Raw genomic sequence first — 24,477 nt, forward strand, 5'->3', positions numbered from 1 at the left:
TCAATAAGCAGAGGTCTTGAGTTACTATTCAGCTATATGGAAAGACAATTTAAAAAGCCCTGAAGGAAATCCCGGCCCTCACACAGTGGGGTTTTTTCTTACCTGATTTAATTCTTCATCATTTGCTACAGCCAACAGGATGTGTCTAGGAGTTACTCGACCCTTCTTGTTGTCCCTTGCTGCATTTCCAGCCAATTCCAGAATTTCCGCTGGGGGAAAAAAAAAAAAGCAAGCCCCTTTTAATTACATTGTGATCATTAAGAAAAATCAGTATGTGTTATTTAGCATTCAAGCAAAAAAGGTATCTGATTTGTATGGTACTCCTCACTGCCACAAAATACACTGAATGAGGCATCTAACCCTAAAATTTTTATTTGCTTTTTTATGTAGAACCACTGATGGCAGATTGCACACATTAAGTCCTATGGTCTAAACTACAAACAATTATTTATTTTTTTTTATATATATATATATACAAATATATATATTTGTCCTTTTAACACAGTTCCTCTAGATTCTGGACTTTTCAGTGTTCTTCTCAAGGTTACTGTGTGTTTATTTCCTGCAATCCCCCTTCTACAAGGGATCCCCCTACTCTACAAGGGTACTAGATGTGCAAAATCTTTATTTTTTTCTCAAACCTGTCACAAATATGACTTCCGGCTTGCATTGCTTCTTTTTTTTTTTTTATTATTACTACTGGAGAAGCTCCTATTCTCAGTTCCTTCTTTGTAACATTACAGAAGCAACATCCAAGTTAGGGTACTAAAAATACAAACTCAGTTGCTACACGGACTTAATGATTTTCTGTCTCTTGAGAAGATGTTCTTGTCCAGAAGAGGTAATTGATAAGTCACGTTTGTTTGTTCCTTGTAAATCATCCTTTTAGAAAAAATCTCCATTCCTGACAAATTATGTTTAACAGGTGTGCGTATGATGACTGTTATCAAATTAGGAAAGATTAACTTGCTCTCCTGTAAGGATCTGTGAAGTGCAAGGCTGGAGCTTTACCTGCTAACTTATCTGTCTTCAACAAAACAAGCCTTAGGCAAAGACCAAAATTAATTACAAGAAAGTCTGGGGAACAATAAAAAAAGATGGCATATGTTTATCTGACTTTGCAATTACATGCTGTTGCTGTCTCTATTATACAAAACCTTTTCATCCTCTGCATAAGCCTCTGTTTTACTATTGCTTTTGGTATACTACCCTCTGTAAACCTGTAAACTTTTGGAGAAAAAGAAGAAAAAAAGAAATGAAAATGCCCGTTTATATATATATATATATATATATACACACACACTCACACACATATATAAAACATGAAAATAAGTTAAAATTTAACATCAGAACTAGTGTATGAAATTGGTTTCATGTTTAACAACTGACTACTCCATGAAAGCCCTACAAGCTTGCTTTAGAGACAAATAGAAGTAAATTTGGACAGTAATCTTGAAATGAAAGCCTAGAATCAAAGGCCAGGCAACCACATGCCTTTACTGCAACACACAGTAAATCTTCAGCGGCACTAGCACAGACTATGGCTTCTTGTTAGACTGAATTTAACATGATTCACCAAGTAGTTTTCATCCTAAGTCCTATAATAAGCTAGTTGTGACACCTCCTGTAAAACTTCCAGCTGCTTCTGGATGTTCTGCAGTTGAGTTTCATGGTAGGCCTTTGATATTTTTGTGTGCTTTCCAGTGCACAATTTACTGTATTACAGGGCAAGACAGAATACAAAACTAAGCCCCCAGAAGTAACTCTTACAACGTTTCGAGCTGACAAGAATTACTTTATTTTTAAAGCAGGATTAACAGGGTAAGGTCAACCTGACTATGCTTTCCACACCTCCAAAGAACAGAATTAAGCTGGCATAATCCTTTTCACGTACTTCTTACAAGCTGCAGCTCAGACATTTGAGGTCTAGCTTGCATTCGGCAGGGCACACAGCTGCCTGTAGTGACAGTAGACATTCAAAATCTCATTCAGAAGACCTGTGTCACATTCAGAAGGACAAGCTGTGCTCTGGGGTACACCCCGCACATCCCCACTGACCTCAGAAGCTTCTGCGTCACTGCAATAACATCTCCACCTCTCCAGAGCAGGACTTGTTTTGTTTGCATCTCAGACTTTACTGCTGGCTGCGGAGCAGGGGTAGGCTTTGCCACAAACAGCAGCCTACTTTGCAGTTTGCCCCTGCTTCCCCCACCTCTCTGCTTCTTTACTGCGTCAGGCAGGGCTGAACAGTCGGGCCGTGTTATTCTCTGCAACCGATCAGCATAACTATGCAGACAGGTCATTTCGTAACTAAAGGGCCTAAGAAAGTGTTACGCCTGTAAAGCACAGAGGAATGTTTTATTTGTTCCTCATAAAACTAAAATGTCTGCCCTGTACAGTGGAGAACTGTTCTTCTAAGTGCTAAGCCCTCTTCCTTGGACAGGAAACTCATTTTGAAATTACAGTTTTCTAATGGTCCTTTAGGGAAGTTGAGGTACCCCACTTCCTCTGCAGGAACAGAACGCTTTGCAATGGTGTCGAGGACCACAAAAGAGGAGCTCTGGGAGAGAAGGAGGAGGGCACAGAGGGGGGAATTTTTCCTCTGGCCTCCTCCTCACAGCTCTCCAACAATAACCGAGCACTGCTGGGGCGTGCGGAGAGCAGCAAAACTACGCCGGGTGAACAAATCTGGCCAAAGGGGGACTCTCAAAGGGGCTGACGCCAATACAGGCAGCAATGTTTTGATTTATCACTGACAGAGACAAAACTGACCCAAACCCAGCAGATCTGAGCACTTATAAATGCTGAAATGAAGACTTTCTGGATCCGGATGGGATCCGAACTACTCGGCTGGAGAGGACGTGCAGCCAACTTTCCTTTCACATCTGTTTTATGCTACTTCAGCTCCAAGGATTTAAATGGTGTTCCAGCCATGTTTGAAACCAATCTTAAATGAGATGAAAATCTAGCTTGCTCTGTAAGGGAGAATCAGCTTTTCAGAATAATCTCTCTGGATTTAGGCATGTAGCTGAAAGAGGAGTAGGTGGGAAAAGGTATTTAAAATTGAGATTGGACCTGAATTCTCTGGTCAGACCCTTCTCTGGGGCAGCTTTGGAAGTCACTTTCCACCAGATTCAAAGCTTTGAGTCATGAAAGAGTGAAACCTTACCTTTACCTTCCTTAAAGGTAACTTTCCAACAGTAGGAAAAAAGTGTGCAGCATCCCTGGACAGAGAGCATCATTAGACTGGGACACAGGCAGTCAAATGGAGAGCCTAATGCATTGATTTTTTTCCTCTCTCTTTAATACTGTAGCAAGTTTAATGATTTAATTACATCTAAGTTTGCAATTTATAAACACAAACCAATTTAAGTCTGCCTGAATATGCAAACGAGTAAATATCAATCACCTACGAGAATTCACAACAAATTGATACTCAAAACTCAACTCACGCAACTGAACAAAGTCAACATAGAAAGCTTTGTTTTTGTCAAAGTAAAAAAATCTTAAGAGCTTCCATGATGTCAGGAGTTACGTGGCACGTACACATCCAGCCAGAAGACCAAAACAATATAATTTTAAAAAAGTGAGGGCTCACAAAAAGGATGCAAGTAAGTTGTATAATGTCTATTCCATTCCTTTCACATATTTACTACACACTAGGGAATAATTGTACCACCACCACTCAGGCAAGAGGCAGCTATGAGATACTTTACTGAAGATTCTTCTTAATTCCTAAATTCTTCGTAATTCTTCTTAAATTTGAAGAAAATATAAACGTATTTCAATATTATAAGCTTTCCTAAGTACATTTCTTTGATTTTTACTTATTGAAATCTCAGGTTAACTAGAAAAGATACTCTTCATGTTTGACTTACCCAATGACTTTTTCTGTGCCATTAGGTATATTTCAAAAAAGCAGAACAACATGCATTGCTTTAACTGCAAATATAAGGAAAAGTTTAGTAATAACCTGTGGAAAGCATATAATTAGGAAAGAAATAACTAAGTAGGAATGTAATGTCAGCATGTGATAGATTCACATATCAATTACTTCTACGTTGCAAGTATAAACACAGAAGTTTGATTCAAAATACACAATTATACTTCATATTTTTCTTTTCCATCTTTAAAATAAATGGTTAAAGTGAGAAGAAAATCTAATGTTAGGAAATTTTCTCATAAAAATTAACTTAAACGTTGTCATTTATATCAAGTGAAAAAATTCTTTGCAATGTTTGGAACTAGGCAAATGGATGTTGGTAACCAAAACTGGTCTAAGCGTCTTCTCGGCACTTGAACAAAAGCAGGTGTTTGTTTTTTTTTTGTTTGTTTGTTTTCTCTCCTGAGCTTTTTAAAGCTCAGTTAAACATTTTAAAAGAAGAAAATAGGTTGTGTATCTCTGTACTGAAGCCTGAGATAACACCACAGGAAAAGCTGTTCAAGGCATTTCCTACTCAAACACAACCAAGAAGTGTTAGAAGTCTCCATTGATACCTCCATCCTAAAGCAAATTTCCAGAACAAGTTCCTCATCCTTTACTTGGAGACTTCTCTCCTCTGATCATCTCTGGACATCCCCCAAAATTCCCAAATTCACTATCTGTATTTCCCTATTTCACAGTGGCACTGCTGTGCCTTGAGTACCGCTGCTTTGGTGTTTCACAACACTGGCAGATTTTGGGACAAGAACTCAACACTGAGGTTAAAATAAAGTAAATTACTATTAGAACCTAAAGCAGGCACATCACCAACTGCAGACCTATACGGAAACAAAAGTAACTGCATTCTTCTCCCACTTGTATCAACACACCAGCTCGGTCATCCTAATTTTCAAAGTATTACTGGTCATTACTGACTAAAAAGCTTAAATGACAAAGCCTCCAGCTTAGCATGCATTTTAGGCTGTATTGCTTCCTAAACGTAAATGTTCAATCTGGTCTGAGTTCATCCCAAAATTATTATTTTATTTTTTGGGGGGTTTACGTCTCGAGCTAAACCACCGCTGTTTGCATCGAATCCTTTTGTCCACCTTTTCTTCCGGGAGATGAAATCATAGCTTTGAAAATTAAGCTCTTAACAACTAACAGGTGACGTGTTGACACAAAGCCAATTTCTGAACACAAAAGTTCCAACAAGGAACAAGTCCGGGGTCTCTGAAAAATTTTGAAGCCTCTCCTCAAAATAAAATTGAGAACAATATCCAGAAATGAAAGCAAAATGAAATGTTGATACAATTCCATTGAGAAAATGTGCACTTACTACAAAGCCAGCTACATGACAAGGAGTCTGTTTATTGTACTTTAAATTAATCATCCTTCCATCAGCGTTTTATTGACTTCAGAATCATTTTACATGATTCCGGAAGGTTTTAACCCAATCAACCCCAATCAACCAAGATTGTTAAGAGTTTCCTGCATTCTTCTCTCTGTGTATTCCACCCAATCCCCCTGGAATCTGCAGTCCTAACAGTGAAGGCAGAATCATTTAATAACACTTTCCCTCGTATGCATTCCAGTAAAACAGTTCTCAGCCTCGGTTCAAAGTCATGGAAATTTGATGCAGTGAAAATCAATTCAAGAAATTTTACTGCTTTGAACAAGCCTTGATGAAACCTCAACTCTCAACAGAGCAATCATTCTCTTAGGATGCGATAAAAAAAAATCACTTCAGTTTTTAGTCTCTGAGCTGTATCAAAACTAGGCCCCTCGAAGGAGAAACTGTTAACTTTGCCAAGTTATTGTAAGTTTTGCTTTTCTGTGAGGCAGATGACAGACTGCTGTTTACATAAAATCCAAGTTCAGGCCACAAAAGCCACTTCCACTTAGAGCCTTCTGATCTGACTCACACTTCTTTTCAGCTCTTTTCTCATTTCCACACTTTAATACAATCCGTTACTTTTTTTTTTTTTTTGGTAGGAGATCTAACGCTATTTAACTTCCTTTTTTTTTTTTTTTTTTTTAATTCTTGGTTAAATATTGATCTGTAAAATGTATGAGTTCACTTTCTGATGAAACTTGAAAATGAACCTCAATCTCAAATGAACTTAAATCTCAAATGTTATTTATTATAACAGTCACACTGAGAACTGATTTAAAAAGTGATAGCCTATTCCTTCTCCACTGACTTAAAGAATCCTATCCAACCCAAATTAACCCTTTTGTTTCTGTGGAGCTTACTCTACCCAGCATTTTACACTTTGCTGTTACTGCTAACAGTTTACATATGTTTTAGAAATACACTCAAACATGATTAATTTAACTGCTGCCAGACGTCACTTGATCAAATGCAGCACGTATGCTTTGGTCTGGCTGTTACAGAGTGCAGGAGACTACTGATGTCTTCTGACTTGGTCCTCACTTAGTCTTTGACCTCTGCAGGCACATGTTAGGAACCTGCATTTCCAAACATTAAAGAAGTCAAGTGGCAGCTGACAATCATCTGCTGACACTCCGTGAGCATGAATAATGTTGTTAAGCAAAGAAAAGGAGGAGAGGGCTTCATATTGAAATTCTGGATTTTACTCAAGTGGCTCCCAACCCTGGGCAGAGGAGGGATGGTTACATGTAGCAGGGGTGTGTGCAGCCATGCCCACGTAAAGAGAAGAAAAGCATCCAAGTCACTATCAAGGACTCTACAAAACAACGACCTGATGCAATCCATATATGCTGTGCTCTTGTTGTTGTAGCAGTCATTTCAACAGGATCTGGCAGATGGTGATGATGGTTGTATTAGATACCGCCTCTGACAGCAGAGGAGGTAGGTTTCCAAATGTATTATTGAAAATACTACGACTCATTAAATTGCTGTTGTCGCTAAGTCCTTTCACCACTCCAAGCCTCTGCTTTTTGTATCAAGATGGCAATGGAAGTCATAATAAATACGTGCATCTGCACACAAATACAACTATTATTATTCAGAAGAAAAATAGTTGCAAATCTTTCTCTCTATTACTTTGTGGAAGCAGTACAGGAGAGACTATACAGAATATTCAAAAATATGTGGTTTTTTATTTTAAATCTATGCCTGGAGAATATATCATGTAAAATGTTCTATTACTCTGAGTGTTCAAGGGTAGTCTAATCTAGCTATAATTTCATCACAGCAAAAAAATGCATCTAACCTGATAACCTGTCCCCTGCCAGCGCCCAACTGCAGATTCTCCGGAGGATTCAAGGAACTGGCAAACTAAAAAAGCAGTTTTTCAAGAACACTACCAGACATCTGCAGCTTAGGGGCTTCTGAAGCTAGAAATGCTATCTTCATGTGCATCTCCCAATGGAATTTATTTCGATGGATGTGTCTAATTGTTTTCTGCAACCATTCAAATTTCTGGAATCCATAACATCTTGCAATAACAAGCCTCACTACATCACAGACATTTTTGTAATTTGGAGGAAAAGTACCTCCTGTTTATTTAAAAAATACTCTTATTTCACTGCAGAACCCCTATATTTATTTCTTCCCTGAGGAAGTTTATGTCAAGGACAGAGCATTTCATCTGACTGCACCTAACAATCTATATGGAATTTCATCCCTGAAAGAAAATTAGGGATAAATACAGTGTGGAAAAGAAGACTGAAGACCCAAGGCAAAAACATAATGTGAACAGAGTTCAGGCATTCTTATATAATCCATATAGAAAAAAATAAAAGAAAAAAAGCATTCTTACAATACTTGATGAAAGAACCTCTAAACTTTGAAAAAAGCTGAGGAAAAAAAATAGCTCTTACCTGTGATGTCATAAAAAAACAGCTGACACATACAAGTGAAAATTAATATTACTCTTTTAAACTCTCCATCAAAGTTCATAAAAGTCTGTTGCTATACACTGCTGAAAACCTGTTTCATAGCCCTGAGCCAAGATCCCTTCAAATTGTGAACTCCCATATAAATTCCAACCCTGAAGATTAGCTGCTTGCAACTGGACCGCTGTTATATACCTCAGACATTCAAGAACAAAAAATAAATGCAGCACCCGTTCTGAGGACAGAATAAAGAAACTTATCATAAACTAATGAAAGCATTTACATGCATGGCTGTAATGTCAACGGGGTTAAAAACACCATGTGTATTTTATTTCAGTGTGCTATTACTGCTAATTTCTCGCAGCAATATTCTGTATTACTTCATGTGTTGTACAAGGTGGGATTAACAAGGAGACCATGTCAGAGAAGGAAGGCCTGAAGGAATGACCAGCGATGCTACCAGCTCTCTTGTCTAACGGGACCCTGGCAGTTAACCCAAGTTCTTTACACTTCAACTGTAACACACATTTCTTAGAAAACAAATCCAACATACATTTTTAAATTGCCTATGACAAAAGGAATTTATCAATGGTAAAGTACAGCTTTTAAATTACATATTTAATTTCTCATCTAGCATTATGCCCATTTTAACCCTCACAGGGAATTTCTGTTGGTGTGTTCTTCAGTCTGGCATGAGTTTTCTGCAACACCCTTTCCCCTTATACACTTTTGAATGATGATTGCACCACTATTAAATTGAACAGCAACTTAGGCAAATAAAGAGATGTAACGTTAGTAGAATTCTATGTTTTCTCTTTATTCTACATCTAAGAATATTAAAATGTAACTAGAATTTAACAGTTATCAATGGGGTAAAGTTATTCATGATTAAGATGTAAAAACAAAAAAGCCCCAACAACCCTAACCTACCATTCTGTACATTTTCTCAATATGACACACCACAATGCAAATTTTGATATGTACCCTTCTGAAATAAATATCTGTACTGGCTAATCAGGATGCATTGCAAGGGCTTTTGTTTTGTGATAATACTTTCACTTATTTTTCATCAACCCTGATCTGCGTGGCTTGGAGAATACAGTGGGACCCTGACCTGGCAAGTCATGTTGTGTTAACTCAGCTTCTGTAACTAGAAGAGCCAATGAAATTTATGGGACTACAAGCTAAGACAGGCACATGCTTAAGTGTTTACAGGTCTGGAGCCAAAGGAAGTCTTATCAGTGAAAGAAAACTCCTCATTTACATACATCTGAAGCAGACTAATTCATGCCTTTATTAGTTCAGAAAGAAAGTTAACCACTTAAATGATAACAGTGCGAAGTTTTAAATCTAAAGTGGCATTTCTTGAAAGCATAGCTGTGAATCTCACCTCTGTTAAGAAAATGACTCAAGCCCTACATAAAACAGGAATGTTACAAAGGAGCTTTCTGTAATGGTATTTTTCAAAGGTCTCTGCGACCCTGATGTATTTTAGGCCCAGTATTAATCCATGTTAAAAACACCCTGCGTCTGAAGAGGTAGTTTCATGCTTGCTTAAATAGAGCATGGGTCCTACAAGCCCCTTAATTTATTTTAAACCTCTTCTGGGACACAGTTTGTGGCACAACACTGTAATAGGGATTAGCGTTTCTAAAGCTGCCTGTTTAAATAGAAGAAATGTATCCTGGTAGTGAATACGTTTCAACTGTATCAAATAGATACTGTCAATTAATTCCCTTCTTAAATTTCATTACTCCCTAAAGACCGCTATTATGTTGTCTCAAAATGCCTGGAACTTCACTCTGCTTTTAACCTAATGTTTTGTTTTTTTAGCATGGCCCTCTGAGCTACCCCTCTGCCTCAAAGCAGTTGAGCAGTACTTCTGCTTTGACAAACAGGGCAAAGCATTGTTTTCCTCTGTGACCCTGTAAAAATGTTCAGCAGCGAGCAGAACACGAGAGGTGAACAGCAGTTCAAGCTGATTAGCTTGCACATTGGAAAGTGAGCATCTGAAGTGAGCAGTTAAACTTACTGCATTCGGGAAGGACTTGCATTTTGCAGCCAATCGGCAGCTGGCCTAAGAAAGTTTTCCACATCGAAAATTAATCAAGATGAAAATGCAACGAGCTGAGCTCCAGCACATGAACCTCCATTAAGGGATTCTGGTGACATCAGTAAGCCTGAAAACAAAAACTCGGGTAAGCACCAGAATGCCTCAGATGCAATTTCTAACCCTGGGACTGAAAAGGTGCTTAGTTTACATTTTGACAAAATACATGATCAACAATACACAATGGGCAATAAAATCCCACTGGAAAAAAAGTCTAATGGAGAAAACAGACATTTTTCTCCTACCTTACTTCAGTAAGTACAGAACAAATATAAATCAAAGTCTTATTTCTTCTGTATTTCGGTTCTCCTGCTGTTTTATAAACTTCTCCTTCTCCTTATTTGCTATGACATTTTGGCAAATGAAAATTATTTACAGCATAGAGAAAGCGACTGGGGGCAGGGGGAGCAGAAATCGCTTACAGGCCTGGTTCTTGCTACCTCTAAATACACTCAAGAGATTTTTCTTTTTTTTTTTTTTTCCAAGGGCAAATGAGTGTCTTTTAGTGAGTAAGAGTTTGGACTATGCTGTAACCTCTGCAAGCTATAGGTCTGAAGGAAAGATAAGCGTTTACTTGTAGGGCTGGATCAATTCTGCCAAATAAAAACCATACATCATCAGAGCTGCTACGATGCCCCAGATGAAGTCTGACCTCTTGACTGACTCAGTATTTTATTTGATATTAACTGATGTGTACTACTTTGCAGAGAAAATAAGGAGTGGCTGTAGTTTTCCAAACTACATGTATGGGGAAACATGCAATGAACAATTGTAAGGAAAGTGCCACAATAAGGAAAGAAACAGAAGGAACTAGTAACACTGAACTTCTTGCCAGTTTAAACTAGTTAATAATGCTTAAGACTAGTTGTATAACAGAAGAAACTAGTCAATTACTCTATGTCATCTCTCTACAAGATAGGCAGCACTGCATGAACTGTTAACTGCCAAGAAGAAAAAAGAACCACACGTTATAGTCCATCATCCACGCTATTCCTCCAGGGTAAAGAAAGGAATTAGGTCCACTTGCTTCAATGCTGGTAAAACACAAGTATGTGTGGCACAGCAAACATGAAAAGTTTTTAGTTTACAGCAGCTGAAGCAGCCAAACTAATTTGTGTGCAGATAAATGGTACAGATTCCTTCTCTTGGAGCTATACAGTACACAAACATGCAAATACAAAGGCACAAGAAGGACATAAATGTAGTTTGAGAAGCACTTTGTTAAGCAGAGACTGAAGCAGGGCTTAAAGTCCAAATGGACACACACACTACAAGAAGCTGCAGAGTGTGTATTTTCACTTTTTGATGAATAGCAGTGTATATATGGTAACAGGAAGCTACCTTCAAAGGAAAAAGCAGATAAAGCCATACCCGCAGATGGATCCAGAACAGAACTGTAAGTCTGAACAGCTGGAAGTGTTATAAAAGTTCAAATCCCAAGCTGAACCAAAAAAAAAAAAATCCCAGATCTGTGCACATTATGGCCTAATTTCAGATTTACATCCAGAGTTAAACTTTCGCACAGGCCAGCAAAATTTAGCACCTCATCTTCTAAAGGATTAAAGCCAGTGCCATATTCTGTACACACATGAACTAGTTTTCAAACCTTAGTGGGTTCCTTCCTATTAGGTCACGTTTCTGTCATTTCCCTTCCAAAGATCTTCTTTCCTGCAATTGCTTTTGATATTTTATGTTTCTCCTCTCCTTCCTGGATGCACAGGATTGCTTTTTTGATTTAGCCAGTTTATTATACCACTTTGCACGGTCTCATTTCTATTAGGTCACATTCCTCCTTTTATTTTGAAAAGGTTCAAACACTTTCATTTAGCCTCAGATCAGGTGCTGACACGAGCATCCTTGAAAACTCTCCCATAAAGAAGTCAAGATTTCTCTGGTTTCATGAAATAACTGCCAAGAAGTTACAAAATTAAATAACACCACACAGAAGAAAGATGTCTAAGCATCCCATTTCCAGGAAGTGTTTCTGAATCATACTGAAAACAATGAGTTACTTGAACTTCAGAAAATATAGTCATTATTAAAAGGTTAATAAATTAAGCTATATAGTGTAAAAGACTTAAAGAATGGTGGAAAAAAGTCACCAGATTGAAACAGTCATAAAACAAAACTATTACTAACTCAATAAGTATTTATGTTTTTGAGACGTATCTATGTGTAACAATGAAAGAAAATGTTGAAGTACAGGATCCTCAGACTATCTACCTTTTCTTTTTTTTTTGGGGGGGGGGGGGGGGGGGGGGAGGGAACGGCAACACAAAAAGTTTAAAAGCATTCTGAGGGAGAAGAACAGAGGTACCTTCCCCCATAGTTCTTCTTCTTCTTCCTCCCCCCTTTTTCTATTTCCTGAAGGAGTGATGGGTATACATTTATTTATTTTAAATCTCCTCAACCGGTTTCCCAGGATGCGTGGCACTTGACGAAACACCTCTATTTCCCCAGCTTATTCTCTGCTGCCTAAACTGAGAAAACCTTTAAATCAAAGGGTTAACCAATAACATGTGCTGCTCATTAGCAGTGCCTTGAGCTCACCTGTACTGTTCTGTTTCTTTAAAAAGGCAGTATTCAAAGCCCCATTCACCCTAAGAAGCATTTTATTTGAGTTGTTATTGCTCCAAGCAGGAACCTAGCTGAAGGAAATGTTAATTTTTAAGGCCATCTATGAAGTTTAAAAGCATTCTTTTAGAGAAAAGGCTCAAATAAATAAAACCGTGAACACGAACAAGTGAAGAAAAGTCTGATGGCTTAGAAAATTCAATAATGTAATATAAATACCTTACAGAAATCAAATACTCTTAATTATTCTTCGATGTTACCAATCTTCGTCTTTAGGGTTGGAAGCTTTATAGAAAACAAGCCTATTTCTATCCTTGTCAATATAAATTATGAGGTGTATTTAAAATTGCCTTAAATGTGTATGATCATAGCTGTCAGACTCAGGTCATGTTATACATACTACATGCTTTGCTCAAAGTTTAAAAAAAAAACTGATTACAGCTTAAAGACCCTGAAACACCTGCATCTGTTGCAACCAGAACACTGAAATAAGCAATTGCACTGTACAAAGAACTGTGTTATGAGACATGCGATCCAATACGAGCTTTTCTGTAGTCATGCTGATAGAACCTGTCTCCCAACACTCATCCATTTAGCGCTTTTGCTTTTTGCTAAATCCCTTGCTTACATGTTTGCAAGTCGATCTGGCCATGTGAATGCAACCTGAATTGATCCTTCATTCTTGTCCGTTTTTTTCCAGAAAAAAATGGTTCTCCAAAAAAAGTCCATATGTTGATGCTATTGCAATTAAGGTTCATTTTCTTTCAGATGACTACTTTATATGCTCTTTTGTGGGGTAAATTTGCAATGTCTCAAGTCTTGTATGAGCAAAGAACTGCTACGTAATGCCCTTTACTTGCATATCTAGTTGCAAATCTAGGACAAAGCACTTTCTTCCATTGAAGTTTCTTTCTAAGCAGAGGACAAACAATACTTTCAGCCTCCAAGAGTGCACTGTGAAGATAGAATAAAAATTTAAGGTGTTCTCATTCAGTTGTGATGAGAGAAACAGAAAAATGACTACAACCAAAAGCAAACAATCTATGCTGATCTGTGGCAGATGAATAGCGTGCATTTACACACAGACCCCTTCAAACTGCAAACAGCCTACATAGTCTCAAAAATAATCTGCAAATTGGGGAAAAATGCTTAAATAACACTGAAAGCTACCTTAGCACTGTGTAAACACTGAGGAGCTCTCCATTTAAAAGGAATGTATTCCCTTATCAGTAATTATAACCCAAGCAAATCCACGAGGCACAAAATCAGAGCAGGAAGGACTGCAAGACTGAAGGCCCAGCCCATACTCAGTGATGTCAGTAAGAATCCTTCTGACTGACAATGTGGAAAAGAGTGTTTACAACAGGTCAAAGTGAATCAAATACTGCAATGCACAAAAGCCATCAAAGCTCTGAGGCAGGGGTAGCTGTACCTTAGTTTTGACTAAGATGCAGGACCAACATAGCCCTTACTTCAGCAGTAACGTTTTATTTAGTCTATAAATCAAAGGATCTGTTAATGCTTTCCCATTAGCATACTGTACCAATTCAGTTTATATTATTTATTTCACTGTTTTCACATTGTTCTGCAAAACCTACCAGTCAGATATTCCAGTACAGCAGCCATGTACACTGGAGCACCTACACCAATTCTGTACTTCGGGTGGCCTTTCTTAATGTAACGCAGCATCCTTCCAACAGGGAATATGACCCCAGCCTTTGCAGAGCGCGAAGTCTTGGTTGACTTCTTCTTCCCACCCCTGCTGGACATTTTGGCTGTATCAGGTCTGGAACAACGCTCTATATATTAGGGAAAAGAAAAAGATAAAAGGTTATCAATAAGGAATACCATATTTAAACGATTTCAGATGGTAATCAGAGAAGCAACTTCATATAAATTGGCTTTGGAATTACTTTTCTGAAATTCCTAACGTGTTAAAACTGGCACCATTAGTGGAGCAAAGTGTGATAACCACCTAAGATGTAAAATAGAACTTTAGCATGAAGGCAGAGGATGCTTTCTGCAGGGAGAACTGTCATGAATCTCTGCTCTCTTGGAAAAACTGTTGATTTGGCATTTGAACAACCATGGTAGGACTGTTATACTCATGAATAACTATGTTCCCAACTAGGAAACCATACCCACACTAAGGTTCTTGTACATTTTATTTTATCTTCCTAAAAAAAAACAACATGGATTTTCAAGGCTGTGTGGATTTACAGAACACAGACCTATGCATGGTAAACTATGTTTCCTGTAAACTAAACACGTTTTTTAGAAAGACCTGAAATGAACCCCTTGAGATTCAAACCTACCAGCATCCAGCTATCTCCATGCTGAAGTTAATCAGATTCCTAGATGGCATGTTGCAGCAGTACAACCTTCTGTCTGCTATCTTTCCCTAATATAACAGTGGTCTAAACACCCAGCAGCTATCTGACAACTGCATCTCAGTTTATCTCTGTGAAGAAACCTGCTGCTGATACAGCTGTCAAATATTTTTTTCCTCTCTTTGATTTCTGCTCAGGCTGTAATATAGAAACTGGCAAACCCAAGGAGGTGGAGATTTTGCAGACTCCCAAAGTGTCTTTGAAGGTTTAGGCAATGCACTGGGGTTTGAAATTACTGAGAAGACTGTTCTCCCACTCCCTCCCTCCAGCATGTCTGAACTCTAGGGAAACCAGTGGTATACATCAGTGATACATCCCGGCTCTTTCCTGGATGCCCAAATTTTACCTGATATGAATGCAAAGTTGTTGTGTGTTTATATACTCAGCAGAAGCTCTCCAAGCCTGCTTTCCCATCACAGCACTTAGTTCTGTTTCCCTACTTTTTTTTCTCATGTTTATGCTGAATTCTCTCCTTCTCCATATGAACTTAACTGTATTTGCCAACCATCTGAATCCGTGATTGCGTGAACTCAGAATTAGACAAAACAGGTTCACCAACTCTAATTTTGCAACTTCTGATCTGTGCTGACATGTCTTGGAGTCTCTTAAACCTCAGTGAGTCACTGAGATACCGACTACGTAAGTATCAAATCAAGACCACTCAGGATAAAAGAAGCTCACAAATTAAACATTTATTTTCCTTTCCACCTCCACACTTTACTCATCAAGGATTCTGTAACTGCACAGCACATTAAGTAAAATAAATGCAACAGGTTTATGGCTTGTTAAAAGTAAACAGAACAATCCCACCTTTTTAGCTCAGACAAAAGTCAGGCTATGTTTATGAAAGGGATGTCAAAAACCAGACAGGAAACTGGAAGTAGGAAGGCATCAAAAGCCCTGCTCCCCCTTCCCTTCACTGCGGACTCAGCTCTGTAACAGCTCTGACTCTGTGAAGAGGACATTTTCTTCCCTAGAGAAGCCTCCTAAACTGGAGCTCACAGCTGGTTTACAAACCTTTCAATTTAGCTGCATTTTGTCATCTTGTTAGCTCTGCCATTGTTCCGAGAATGGCTGGGTGGGGCTTTCACTTGGCTACGGGCTTTCTGCCTGCAAATTCTTATGGTCCATGCTCTGTTTTCATCAGTGCTACAGATGTTTAGTCTCACAAACGTGAAGAAGTTCACTGAATTTAAGCAACAGGGAAAATGGGCATGAGAAACAGCTGTGCTTCTAGCCTCACCTGGAATTCTTTTGTTTTGGAACTGACAGGTGAATGACAAAAATCAGATTTTTTGCAAGGGAAACCTGCAAGCCTTAAATGGTAAATTCATATTAATCATTTGTAATCGAGTTTTAGCTGTCACAATAAAGTACATTTTTAACACATAACACTTCTAAAAACAGGTCATTAATCCCTTGTGAAAATCCTTTCCATAGTTTTAGTGAGGATCCTGATGCAGAACAGGGTAGCTTGGGGAAGAAAAAGCTGAAACTGAATGCCACGTTAATTACAGATCTGACCTCCTAACTGGTATGAGTCTGAGAACTGGGATGGGAACAATTAAACAATCTACTCGCACTTCTACTGAGGGGAAAAAAGGAAGAAACAATTAAATTCAGTAGAGATGTTCCAAAAGGAACATATTTGTTCTGGACTGTCTATTTTCCCAAAAATTAGGATACAGAACTTGCACATTACATGTGGAAGGAAGATGGGAAAGGAGTAGAAAAAGGAAGCAAATAATGGAGAAGTTCTGGGGCTTCTTGTCTCCCCTGAGCTGAGCAACTGGATCAGGTCTTTGAGAGTGACACAGATGTGAGCTCTCACAAAGCCTCTCTGCAGACAGCTGTGGTCTTGATCTATGGAATCCAGCTCACTGAGTTTATGGGATGGTCAGGCTAGCTGGAAGACAATATGGAAGTCCTTATTTCCTGATGTCGTTGGGTTTTTTTGTTTTCCCTTGGGAGAACGTCATCCTGTGAGCTGCTACAACATTTGGATCAAAGCATGAGTAAAATACGGGGTGATATAGAATTATTGCCAAAGCAGCCTGGGAGGAGCTGCCGTAAATACAGCTCACCCAACCTAAAAATCCAAATGGAAGATATCCATGGATGGCCACGCTGTAACTGGCAACAGGAGGAGATGAAAGAGCACTGCCCTTTCATTTTCAGTTCCAAGAAAAAGATTATTCACAAAGTAAGGGAAGCAGTTCCTTCGTATGTAGAAACAAACAGTTACTGTGAATCACCGGCCCTGGATAAATATCATCTACTCAAAGTGATGCTAAGTTTGTTGTTAATGTAATTGTCTTTGATCATGCTCAACCAGTGTCCTTTATCAGGCTTGAGCAATACATTTTGCTTTTAGTTTCCATCATATTTGGAGATGAAGAAGCGTTCTCCCCTTTAACGTGCTATTTTCTTCTTAATACCTTCAAGTTTCCTATAGTCTGTAACCATCTAGCACCTACCCATACATAAAATGGTATATATTTTTCTTGTAAAAAACGATTATTTTACCTCTTCTACAAAATCTAGATGTTCATTTCCCCTTTTATTTTATACTGGTCACATTTCTCTCAATACTTAGTATGACCCTGGAAATATCCTGACAATTAACCCGATCCTCTCCTACTATACGTTAAGGAGCTATCTAGTTGTAAGGTTATTTATGAAAAAAAACATTGCCCAAATCAGAAAGCCGGGGGCTTGCATACTGAACAAAGCAAGCACTTTTGTAACTTTTAACATTAAATGTAAAATGTGATAAAGTGAGTTTCAGAGCATCCTGCCTCAAGGATCCCATCCTTACCAGATGTAAGGAATTGCTATGTCTTGACATACTGGGAGCGAACAGAGGGAAATTCCAGTTAAGTTCTAAACACCACTTTTCATTTTGCCAACTGCTTAATTTGGAAGGGGAAGAGAGAACCTGGAATGGAAGAGCTTTTTGGGGGCTTAATCTTGGATTTGGGATCATTACTTTACAGAACTTGCACGTCCTGCCTTTGAGCAGAGGGATGGATGGCCCAGTGAGCTCTCAAAGACTTTTCTCCAGTTCTGGTTTTCTATGGCAAAAGAGAAGGGAAAGAAAAAAAGATTTCACTTGCAAAAACCACAAAGAAATTTATTAGAGTTAAATGTAAAGAGCAGGGCAACAGATCAAAAACCAAAGAAAACTATGTGCCTTACATGTTTTCAAATGGTTTATCTTTGTAGCACCAGAAACTCTGGCTCACAGCCAACATTAATGAACCAGGGCTGTTTGCTGAGTCACTGCTAGCCAGCAGATGAGGGAGGCAGTGCTTGCCAAAGGGAGCTTTATCACATGTACCACAGCTCAGACAAGATTTGGGCAGGCAAAAAAAAAAAAAGAAAAAATCCCAGTCAATGGACCAGCCTTTTCCTTTCTTACTCCTCTCTTGCCTTTGCAATGCAATTACTGAGAAATTCTATCAAATGCTTAGCATCTTTAAAGGCTTGACAATAAAATGATATAGTTTCGAGGTGACAGTTCATGGAATTATCACTGGGATAATCATGGGATATCACTGAGAGGTCAATTTAGATAAACCCACCTTTGACTCTGACTAAAATTTAATGCTATGTTCTCCAGTGGCTCTGCTGTGCTTGGACACGTATTGCCCCAGCTGCAGAATGCAGCACCTGACTCATGGCCTTCTGAAAGCCTCTTAAAAGCTGTAGCAAGATTCACACCACTTCCTAATGTTTCAAAATTTACAGAAATGAGAATGTGATGGTATTATGTCAGCTCACAGCAAAGATTTTAACAAGGCTCCTCTGCTATCATATCTTTGCAAGCCAGAAATACGTAGCCTAAGAAACAAAATAAAATTCAGGTTTAGCAAAGAAATTGGCATAATTAATATTTTTCTGCTTGAAGCTGTCTGTTGGCCATAGCTTTCTGTATGAAGGTAGATACTCTACTACAATACTTTTAAATACCATCTACATTTAAAGGCCAAAGGCATCTGTTTTTCTGAAAGTTTACCATCAGATCGTTCTGGAGGTACTGACTGCACCCCCCAGTCAAGTGATGCCTGGTTTCTGATAGCTCAGACACCACTTCATTAACTCAGTCACTCTGACCCTTTTATCCAGCAGTAGCAATAAAAGAGCACTCACTATTAATAGTTTTCAGGTACTGCTTTTTAAATACTTAATAAATTACTGTGAGTTCCACTGCCGTCAGACAGGGATTGTTCTCCTCGTGGGCTTACCTTGGTGTATTAACTGCACTCAGCAAACAGATGATTACATTTAGAGCTACAGCATCACATCTGTAAGTATAGGGGAATGCAGGAGACCATTACTACAACAGGACAAATACTAAAATTTAGTAATTATTTCTCCTCTTTCCCATACAGAGACTAAGCTGAAAAGTCCACTTTTGTATCACAAGGGCTTAACTGCAATGCTATTTTCTTTCCATTGTTTCAAAAGATTAACAAGTAAGTGCTGCCACTCCATCTTAAACCTATTTATGTACTGTAATAGCTGCTCACTGAACTCTCTCTGAAAAGGTACACTTGAATTTGCTTTGACAACTAATCTGCTCTGTTCTTGGCTAATCAGAAGCTAGTCTGACATATTTATAAAATGCACTGCTTACAGAGTCAGTAAAAAAAAAAAAAAAGTCTCTAATAATGCTTGCCTAGCACAACAGTGTCTCAGGCTGTGATCGTGGTTTCCAGGTAGTACAGTCATAAAAGAAGAGCTAATAACTCAGTAACTGTTTGGTCTGTCGTGATTTCAAATTTCAGTTTAAGTGCTTTATCAAAGAAGCAATTCTTTGTGGTCTGGAAGAGAGGAGTGAAACTGGTTGCACAACAGCTGTTCCAGCACTACAGTAATTTCTTATCTGCAAAGGTAGCAGTATACATTTATTTTCACATGAAAACCTGAAAGAATACTCATCTACCAGTGCCCTATGGATGTCTTTTTTTTCCTGAAGGTTAGTAAGACTAAAACTCCCATCACGAGAATGCAGAGCAGGATGAAAAGAGGAATAACATTTTCACCAAATCTGTGTGCAAAACAGAATACTATTGCACAATTTTATTCAACTGGCACAAGTCCCTACCCTCCACAATGGGTCTGAAACCTTGAAACAAATATCCTCTTAATGTGCAAATGTCCTCTCTGAACAGTGCTGGGAGTGTGACAAGAGTTTTAGCTGGGCACCCTGCCACCAATAGTCAGGAAAATGTAAATACAATTGTATTCACTGACCGCTGTTGGGAGTGCTAGCATGAGAACAAGTCCAGTTGTGTGTTGTAGCTTTTTGTAGAGTAGGTAGGAAGTGTAAAATTTGGTACAGGACCTGAAATCACCAGACTGTTTATGAATTCGGTGTTCTGGAAAAATTGTTTCAAAGAACATTTTGAGAACTTGTTTGCCACTTGACATTTTGGACAGCAGTGAGAACACAGTAAAGAATTCACATGGATGCTTCCAAATCCAAAAATTTAATGAAGGTGCTGTACTTCTGAGGACAAGGAGTGCAAGAACTCAGCCCACAGATGGGGCCATGAGTGTTGTGCTTCCAGCATCACCCTTTTTGGAGCAAGGGCCACAAGCTGAATCCTGTTCATCTGCTCTTCTGGGTGGATCTGGGCAAGGCACTGTAACAGCTCTGTGCACAGAGAGGCTCTTGTTTACATCCCTCCCTAACAAGTGAGGGAGCATTGCATCTAGAACGCTTCTTTTCTAAACTCACCTCTCAGAAGCACTGCGCTGACAAAGCCTAATGCTCACTGATCTGCCCCGGATCAATACTCTTCTTCCCAAGGGAGGCTCTCTCTGGAGGCTCTTTTTTTTCCTCTTGTGGCATCAATTACTGCTTCCTGCTTCTTTATCCCTACTTTGCCAGTTTGCAGTAGCAGGTTTTTCTTCCTGCTAATGTTGATCTATAAAGCAAGCAGTGCTTAAGCACTCTTCCTCTATTACCATCATTAGGCCAAATTATAGCCTTAACTATGAATTCTTCGATCAGTTATGGCTTAATTTGCACTATCAACATTTAGTTTTACTGGCAATCAGTACTCTATGCTTCATACACAACAAAACAAAGTTACTCTTTAGGAACCCAAGGGGCCTAAAACATTTCAGCATGCAAGGTTACAATACATAATACTGCAAGGTAACCTGCAACCCCTACCCTGCACACACAACCGCCACCACAATGTAGCAACACAGCAAAATAACCTGGGAGAAAAGCAATGTAACTCCTTTCTTTCAGACCACTTCTAGAAATACACTCAGGAGTGGGCTAGGGACTGCTTGATACAAAATATATCACATTCGATTGCTAAAATATGTTCGTCGAAGCAACTGTAATTGTCTTGTTCATGCATGAACCTTTTAACTCAGTGCTGAGCCCAAGAACCCAGATTCGGGTTCCAGTAGCTGCTCACTTGCTGTTAGCTCCTTTACTTCGACTGACTCTCAGAACGGGGGAGGCAGCGGATCTGCAAAGTTCCCCACAGACCTGTTGCTAAGTGACAGCCTCACATAGTCCTGGGGAAAAAACGGTCCTCCACTTCCATGGTCGAGAGAGAAATAACAAGCCTCATCCAAACCCTTCGCAACAGCCCTTTTCCTTCCATCAGCATGAACGAAACAACCTGGCTTATGCCACCAGGCTCGCAAACAAACTGGCTCCAAACACCCGCTTCAGATGCAAACGCCCCGGCCTTCTGCAACTTACTTTGAGAGATTACGATGGAAACCACAGGATTTTAGGAGATAAGGGGTACGGAAGCAGCTGTTCCCCTTGCTGCCTGCTACATGCACAACCGTGTCGGCCCCTGCCTAGGTCTGGGTGCTGTGTAAGATGCCCTAAACCCTACACCCACCTTTCCTCTCAGCCCCTACCAGGGACAGCCCGCGGGGCTGCCGGGCTCCTGCAGGCAGACATATTGCAGCTACACGGGAGGTGACAGCTCAGGAAATCACCAGGGGCCCCCGTTTCCAGCCGAAAGCTGCTGTTCGCTCCCTCCTGGCTGCCTCTGACGGCTCTCAAAACGCCGCTCGGCTCCGTTTGATGCCGAAGCCGCTCGCCTTGGGCAGGTAACTTTTACGCCACGGGTTCCTCACCCGAAGCCGAGCCGGCTGCGGACACCTCCTGCCGCTCGTCGCCTGCAGCTGGCGGCGGTGGCTGCGGCTCCCCGGGGCCGGGAGCGCTGAGGCGAGGCCGGGACCCGGCGGGCCCAACGCCCCCCCCCCCCCCCCCCGGTGCAGCCCCCACCCCGCCCGCCGACCCCCAAACCCCGCTGCCACCTCCACGCCGGCTCCCCCGGCCTGAGCAGCGACAGGCCTCCGCAACCCGAGCGAGACAAACAAAAAAACCCACCCAAATTCACCTCAAAACCCAACACCCCCCCTCACCCCCCTCACACACAGCCGCCTCAGCGAGGGGGCTGCCCCCGGGACCCCTCCCCAGCACCACCACCACCACCACCACCACCACCGCCGCCGCCTCCTCCTCCTTCTCCAGAGGCCCCTCAGCGGCGCCGGCAGCGGCCCCGGCCCTCGGGGAAGGGCGCTCTCGGCTCCCCAGTCCCCACACGGCGACTTACGGCGCGGTCCCGGCCGCAAGATGTCTGCCGGCGGCCGCCCCGCTCCCGCTGCCTGCGCTGCGCCCGCGGGGCCAACGGGAACGGCTGGGCGGGCTCCCACAGTGCCCCGCGCCGCGTCCCTCCCCTCCCCTCAGCCCCTGCCCTCAGCCCCTCCCCGCCTCCTCCGCCCCTCACGGGGACGCCCCCGGTCCCCTCGGTCCCTTCACAGTCCCCTCACGGTTCCCTCACGGTCTCCTCACCGTCCACGGTCCCCTCAGCGCCGCCACCTCCGTCCCCTCTGCCGCCCACCCCCGTCTAAGCGGCGCCCGCCGGGCTGTGGAGGCGGCTCTCCCCGGTTCCCCTCAGTTCCCCTCAGTTCCCCTCAATTCTCCTCAGTTTTCTCCTCAGTTCCACTCAATTCTCCTCAATTCCCCTCAATTCCTCTCCGTTCCCCGCCGCCCAGCCCCAGTGTGGGCACAGGACCTCGGCCATTGTGTACAAATCGTGCCCGCTCCTCAAGGAGGAGAGGCAGAGCATGGGGTCGGTGCCGCATCCTTCCCCGAGCGAAGTTCCTTGTTCGGGGAGCGAGGAGGGAGCGCGCCGTGGCGAGCACTGCTTTCTCCTGCTGTACAAAAGTGGCTGGCTGCCATCTTGCCAAGGCCCCAGATGGAGCTTTTGGAGGAATTCCTGCTGTGGTGGCACAGATGTCCTTCAGCGCACCTTGCCGCATGGGGAGAGCCAGCTCCCCGCTGCCCGTGGCCCCTGCCCGCACCAGCTGAGGGTTACGGGGCAGGGGCTGGTGTCCCCTCAGCACCTTCCCTGCTCCTGCTGTCCCCCAGCTGCTCCCAGACCCTTCTGCTTCTCCCTTTCTTCAATGCTCAATGCAAGATGAGGCCTGTGGCCTCTTCCCCTGTGTCCCTTGGTGCGACTGGAGCTGTGACAGGTGACAGTGGCACAGCATCGTTGCCATTAACCCCTAGGGGCGAGGGGTGAGAAGGGCTGAGGGACAGTAGGTGGAGGCAAGGAGTTTCTCTCTCATCAGCACGCCATGCTCCAGCTCTTCTTGTTTTGCTCGGCATCAGCACATATTCACAGAAGCTTTGTCATATGATAAAGAAAGCAGAAAGGAAGGGAGTGGTATAAAGGAAGAATGAAAACCAGGGAACTGGGGGAGGATTACAGAAGAGAAATGAGGGTTACTATTGCCCCTGGCCTGAGATACATCACCCAAAAAAGTTTCTGAAATCGATGGAGAGAAGGCACAGTACAGGCAGAGCTGCATACAGTCCATGTGGTCCCCAATAGCAATACCATACAATTCCATTAACCAAGCTCAGTAATTCAAATTTTGCTGTTCTCATCCATAAAAATGGCCAGGATTGGTCTGGTTTTTAGTGCGGCTAAAAAACTCCTGCTCTCCCAAGCCATCCCTCATTACGTTGCAGTGCAGCACACAGTCAAAAGCAACCGCGGTCTGGCTGTGCTCCCCGAGCGCTAATTGCAAACCCAATGCTATTCACACACGCAGTTTTGCCTAACAAAGACTCCCTGCTAAGTAAAGCACCACATAGTCCCTGACTGCCCTTAACCTAAGGATATGGATACAGTACTTATTAGGCCATCTGCCATGGCTCATCTTACACAGCTGAGGACACGCTCTGCTTTCCAGGTTCCCATCCACACACGCCATCTCCCTCCCACCTCCTCCTCCACGTTCACACCGCAGCTCTGCTCCTCTTCTTTCCCCTTGCCTACTCCTCTTCCCAGCCCGTTTTGCTGTCACCCACACAAATGTTATTTAAAAACAAACAAACCAACCCAAACATCTCTGTTGACATGAAAAGCTGGAAAGGTCTAGATGGAATCTAAAGAACCTGCAATATTTTTTGTCTAATGGGGCTGATACACAGCAACCAGGTGAAGATAGCTATCTGCAAAAGCAGCACAGGTCTATGCCTTTCTACTATCATCGTTCATGGTGTCTGTTTTTAAGGGCAATCTCGATCTTGTGCCTTTGAAGAAAGCTTTCCAAACACTGGTGAGAATTTCTGAAGTTTGCCTGAGTTCTGC

General features: G+C 41.4%; 1 protein-coding gene across 7 annotated transcripts in view; it reads right to left on the minus strand.

Annotated features, from left to right (window-relative positions):
- Nucleotides 1–22,565, minus strand: part of MACROH2A1 (macroH2A.1 histone) — a 46,323-nt gene extending 23,758 nt beyond the window's left edge. For 5 of the 7 annotated variants that reach the window (XM_068697720.1, XM_068697716.1, XM_068697719.1 and 2 more), the window contains exons 1-3: nucleotides 22,429–22,565; nucleotides 14,030–14,230; nucleotides 103–209 (exon numbers count right to left, since the gene is read on the minus strand). In XM_068697720.1, coding sequence (XP_068553821.1) covers nucleotides 103–209; nucleotides 14,030–14,201 — 279 coding nt within the window. In that variant the 5' untranslated portion in view covers nucleotides 14,202–14,230; nucleotides 22,429–22,565. Of the gene's footprint in view, nucleotides 1–102; nucleotides 210–14,029; nucleotides 14,231–19,068; nucleotides 19,129–22,428 lie in introns of those variants that run through there. The other 2 variants (XM_068697715.1, XM_068697721.1) reach the window with 2 other exon arrangements.
- Between the last annotated feature and the right edge of the window lie 1,912 nt (nucleotides 22,566–24,477).

Source organism: Anas acuta, chromosome 14, assembly GCF_963932015.1.
Source record: "Anas acuta chromosome 14, bAnaAcu1.1, whole genome shotgun sequence".
In the NCBI taxonomy this organism is placed as follows: Eukaryota; Metazoa; Chordata; class Aves; order Anseriformes; family Anatidae; genus Anas; species Anas acuta.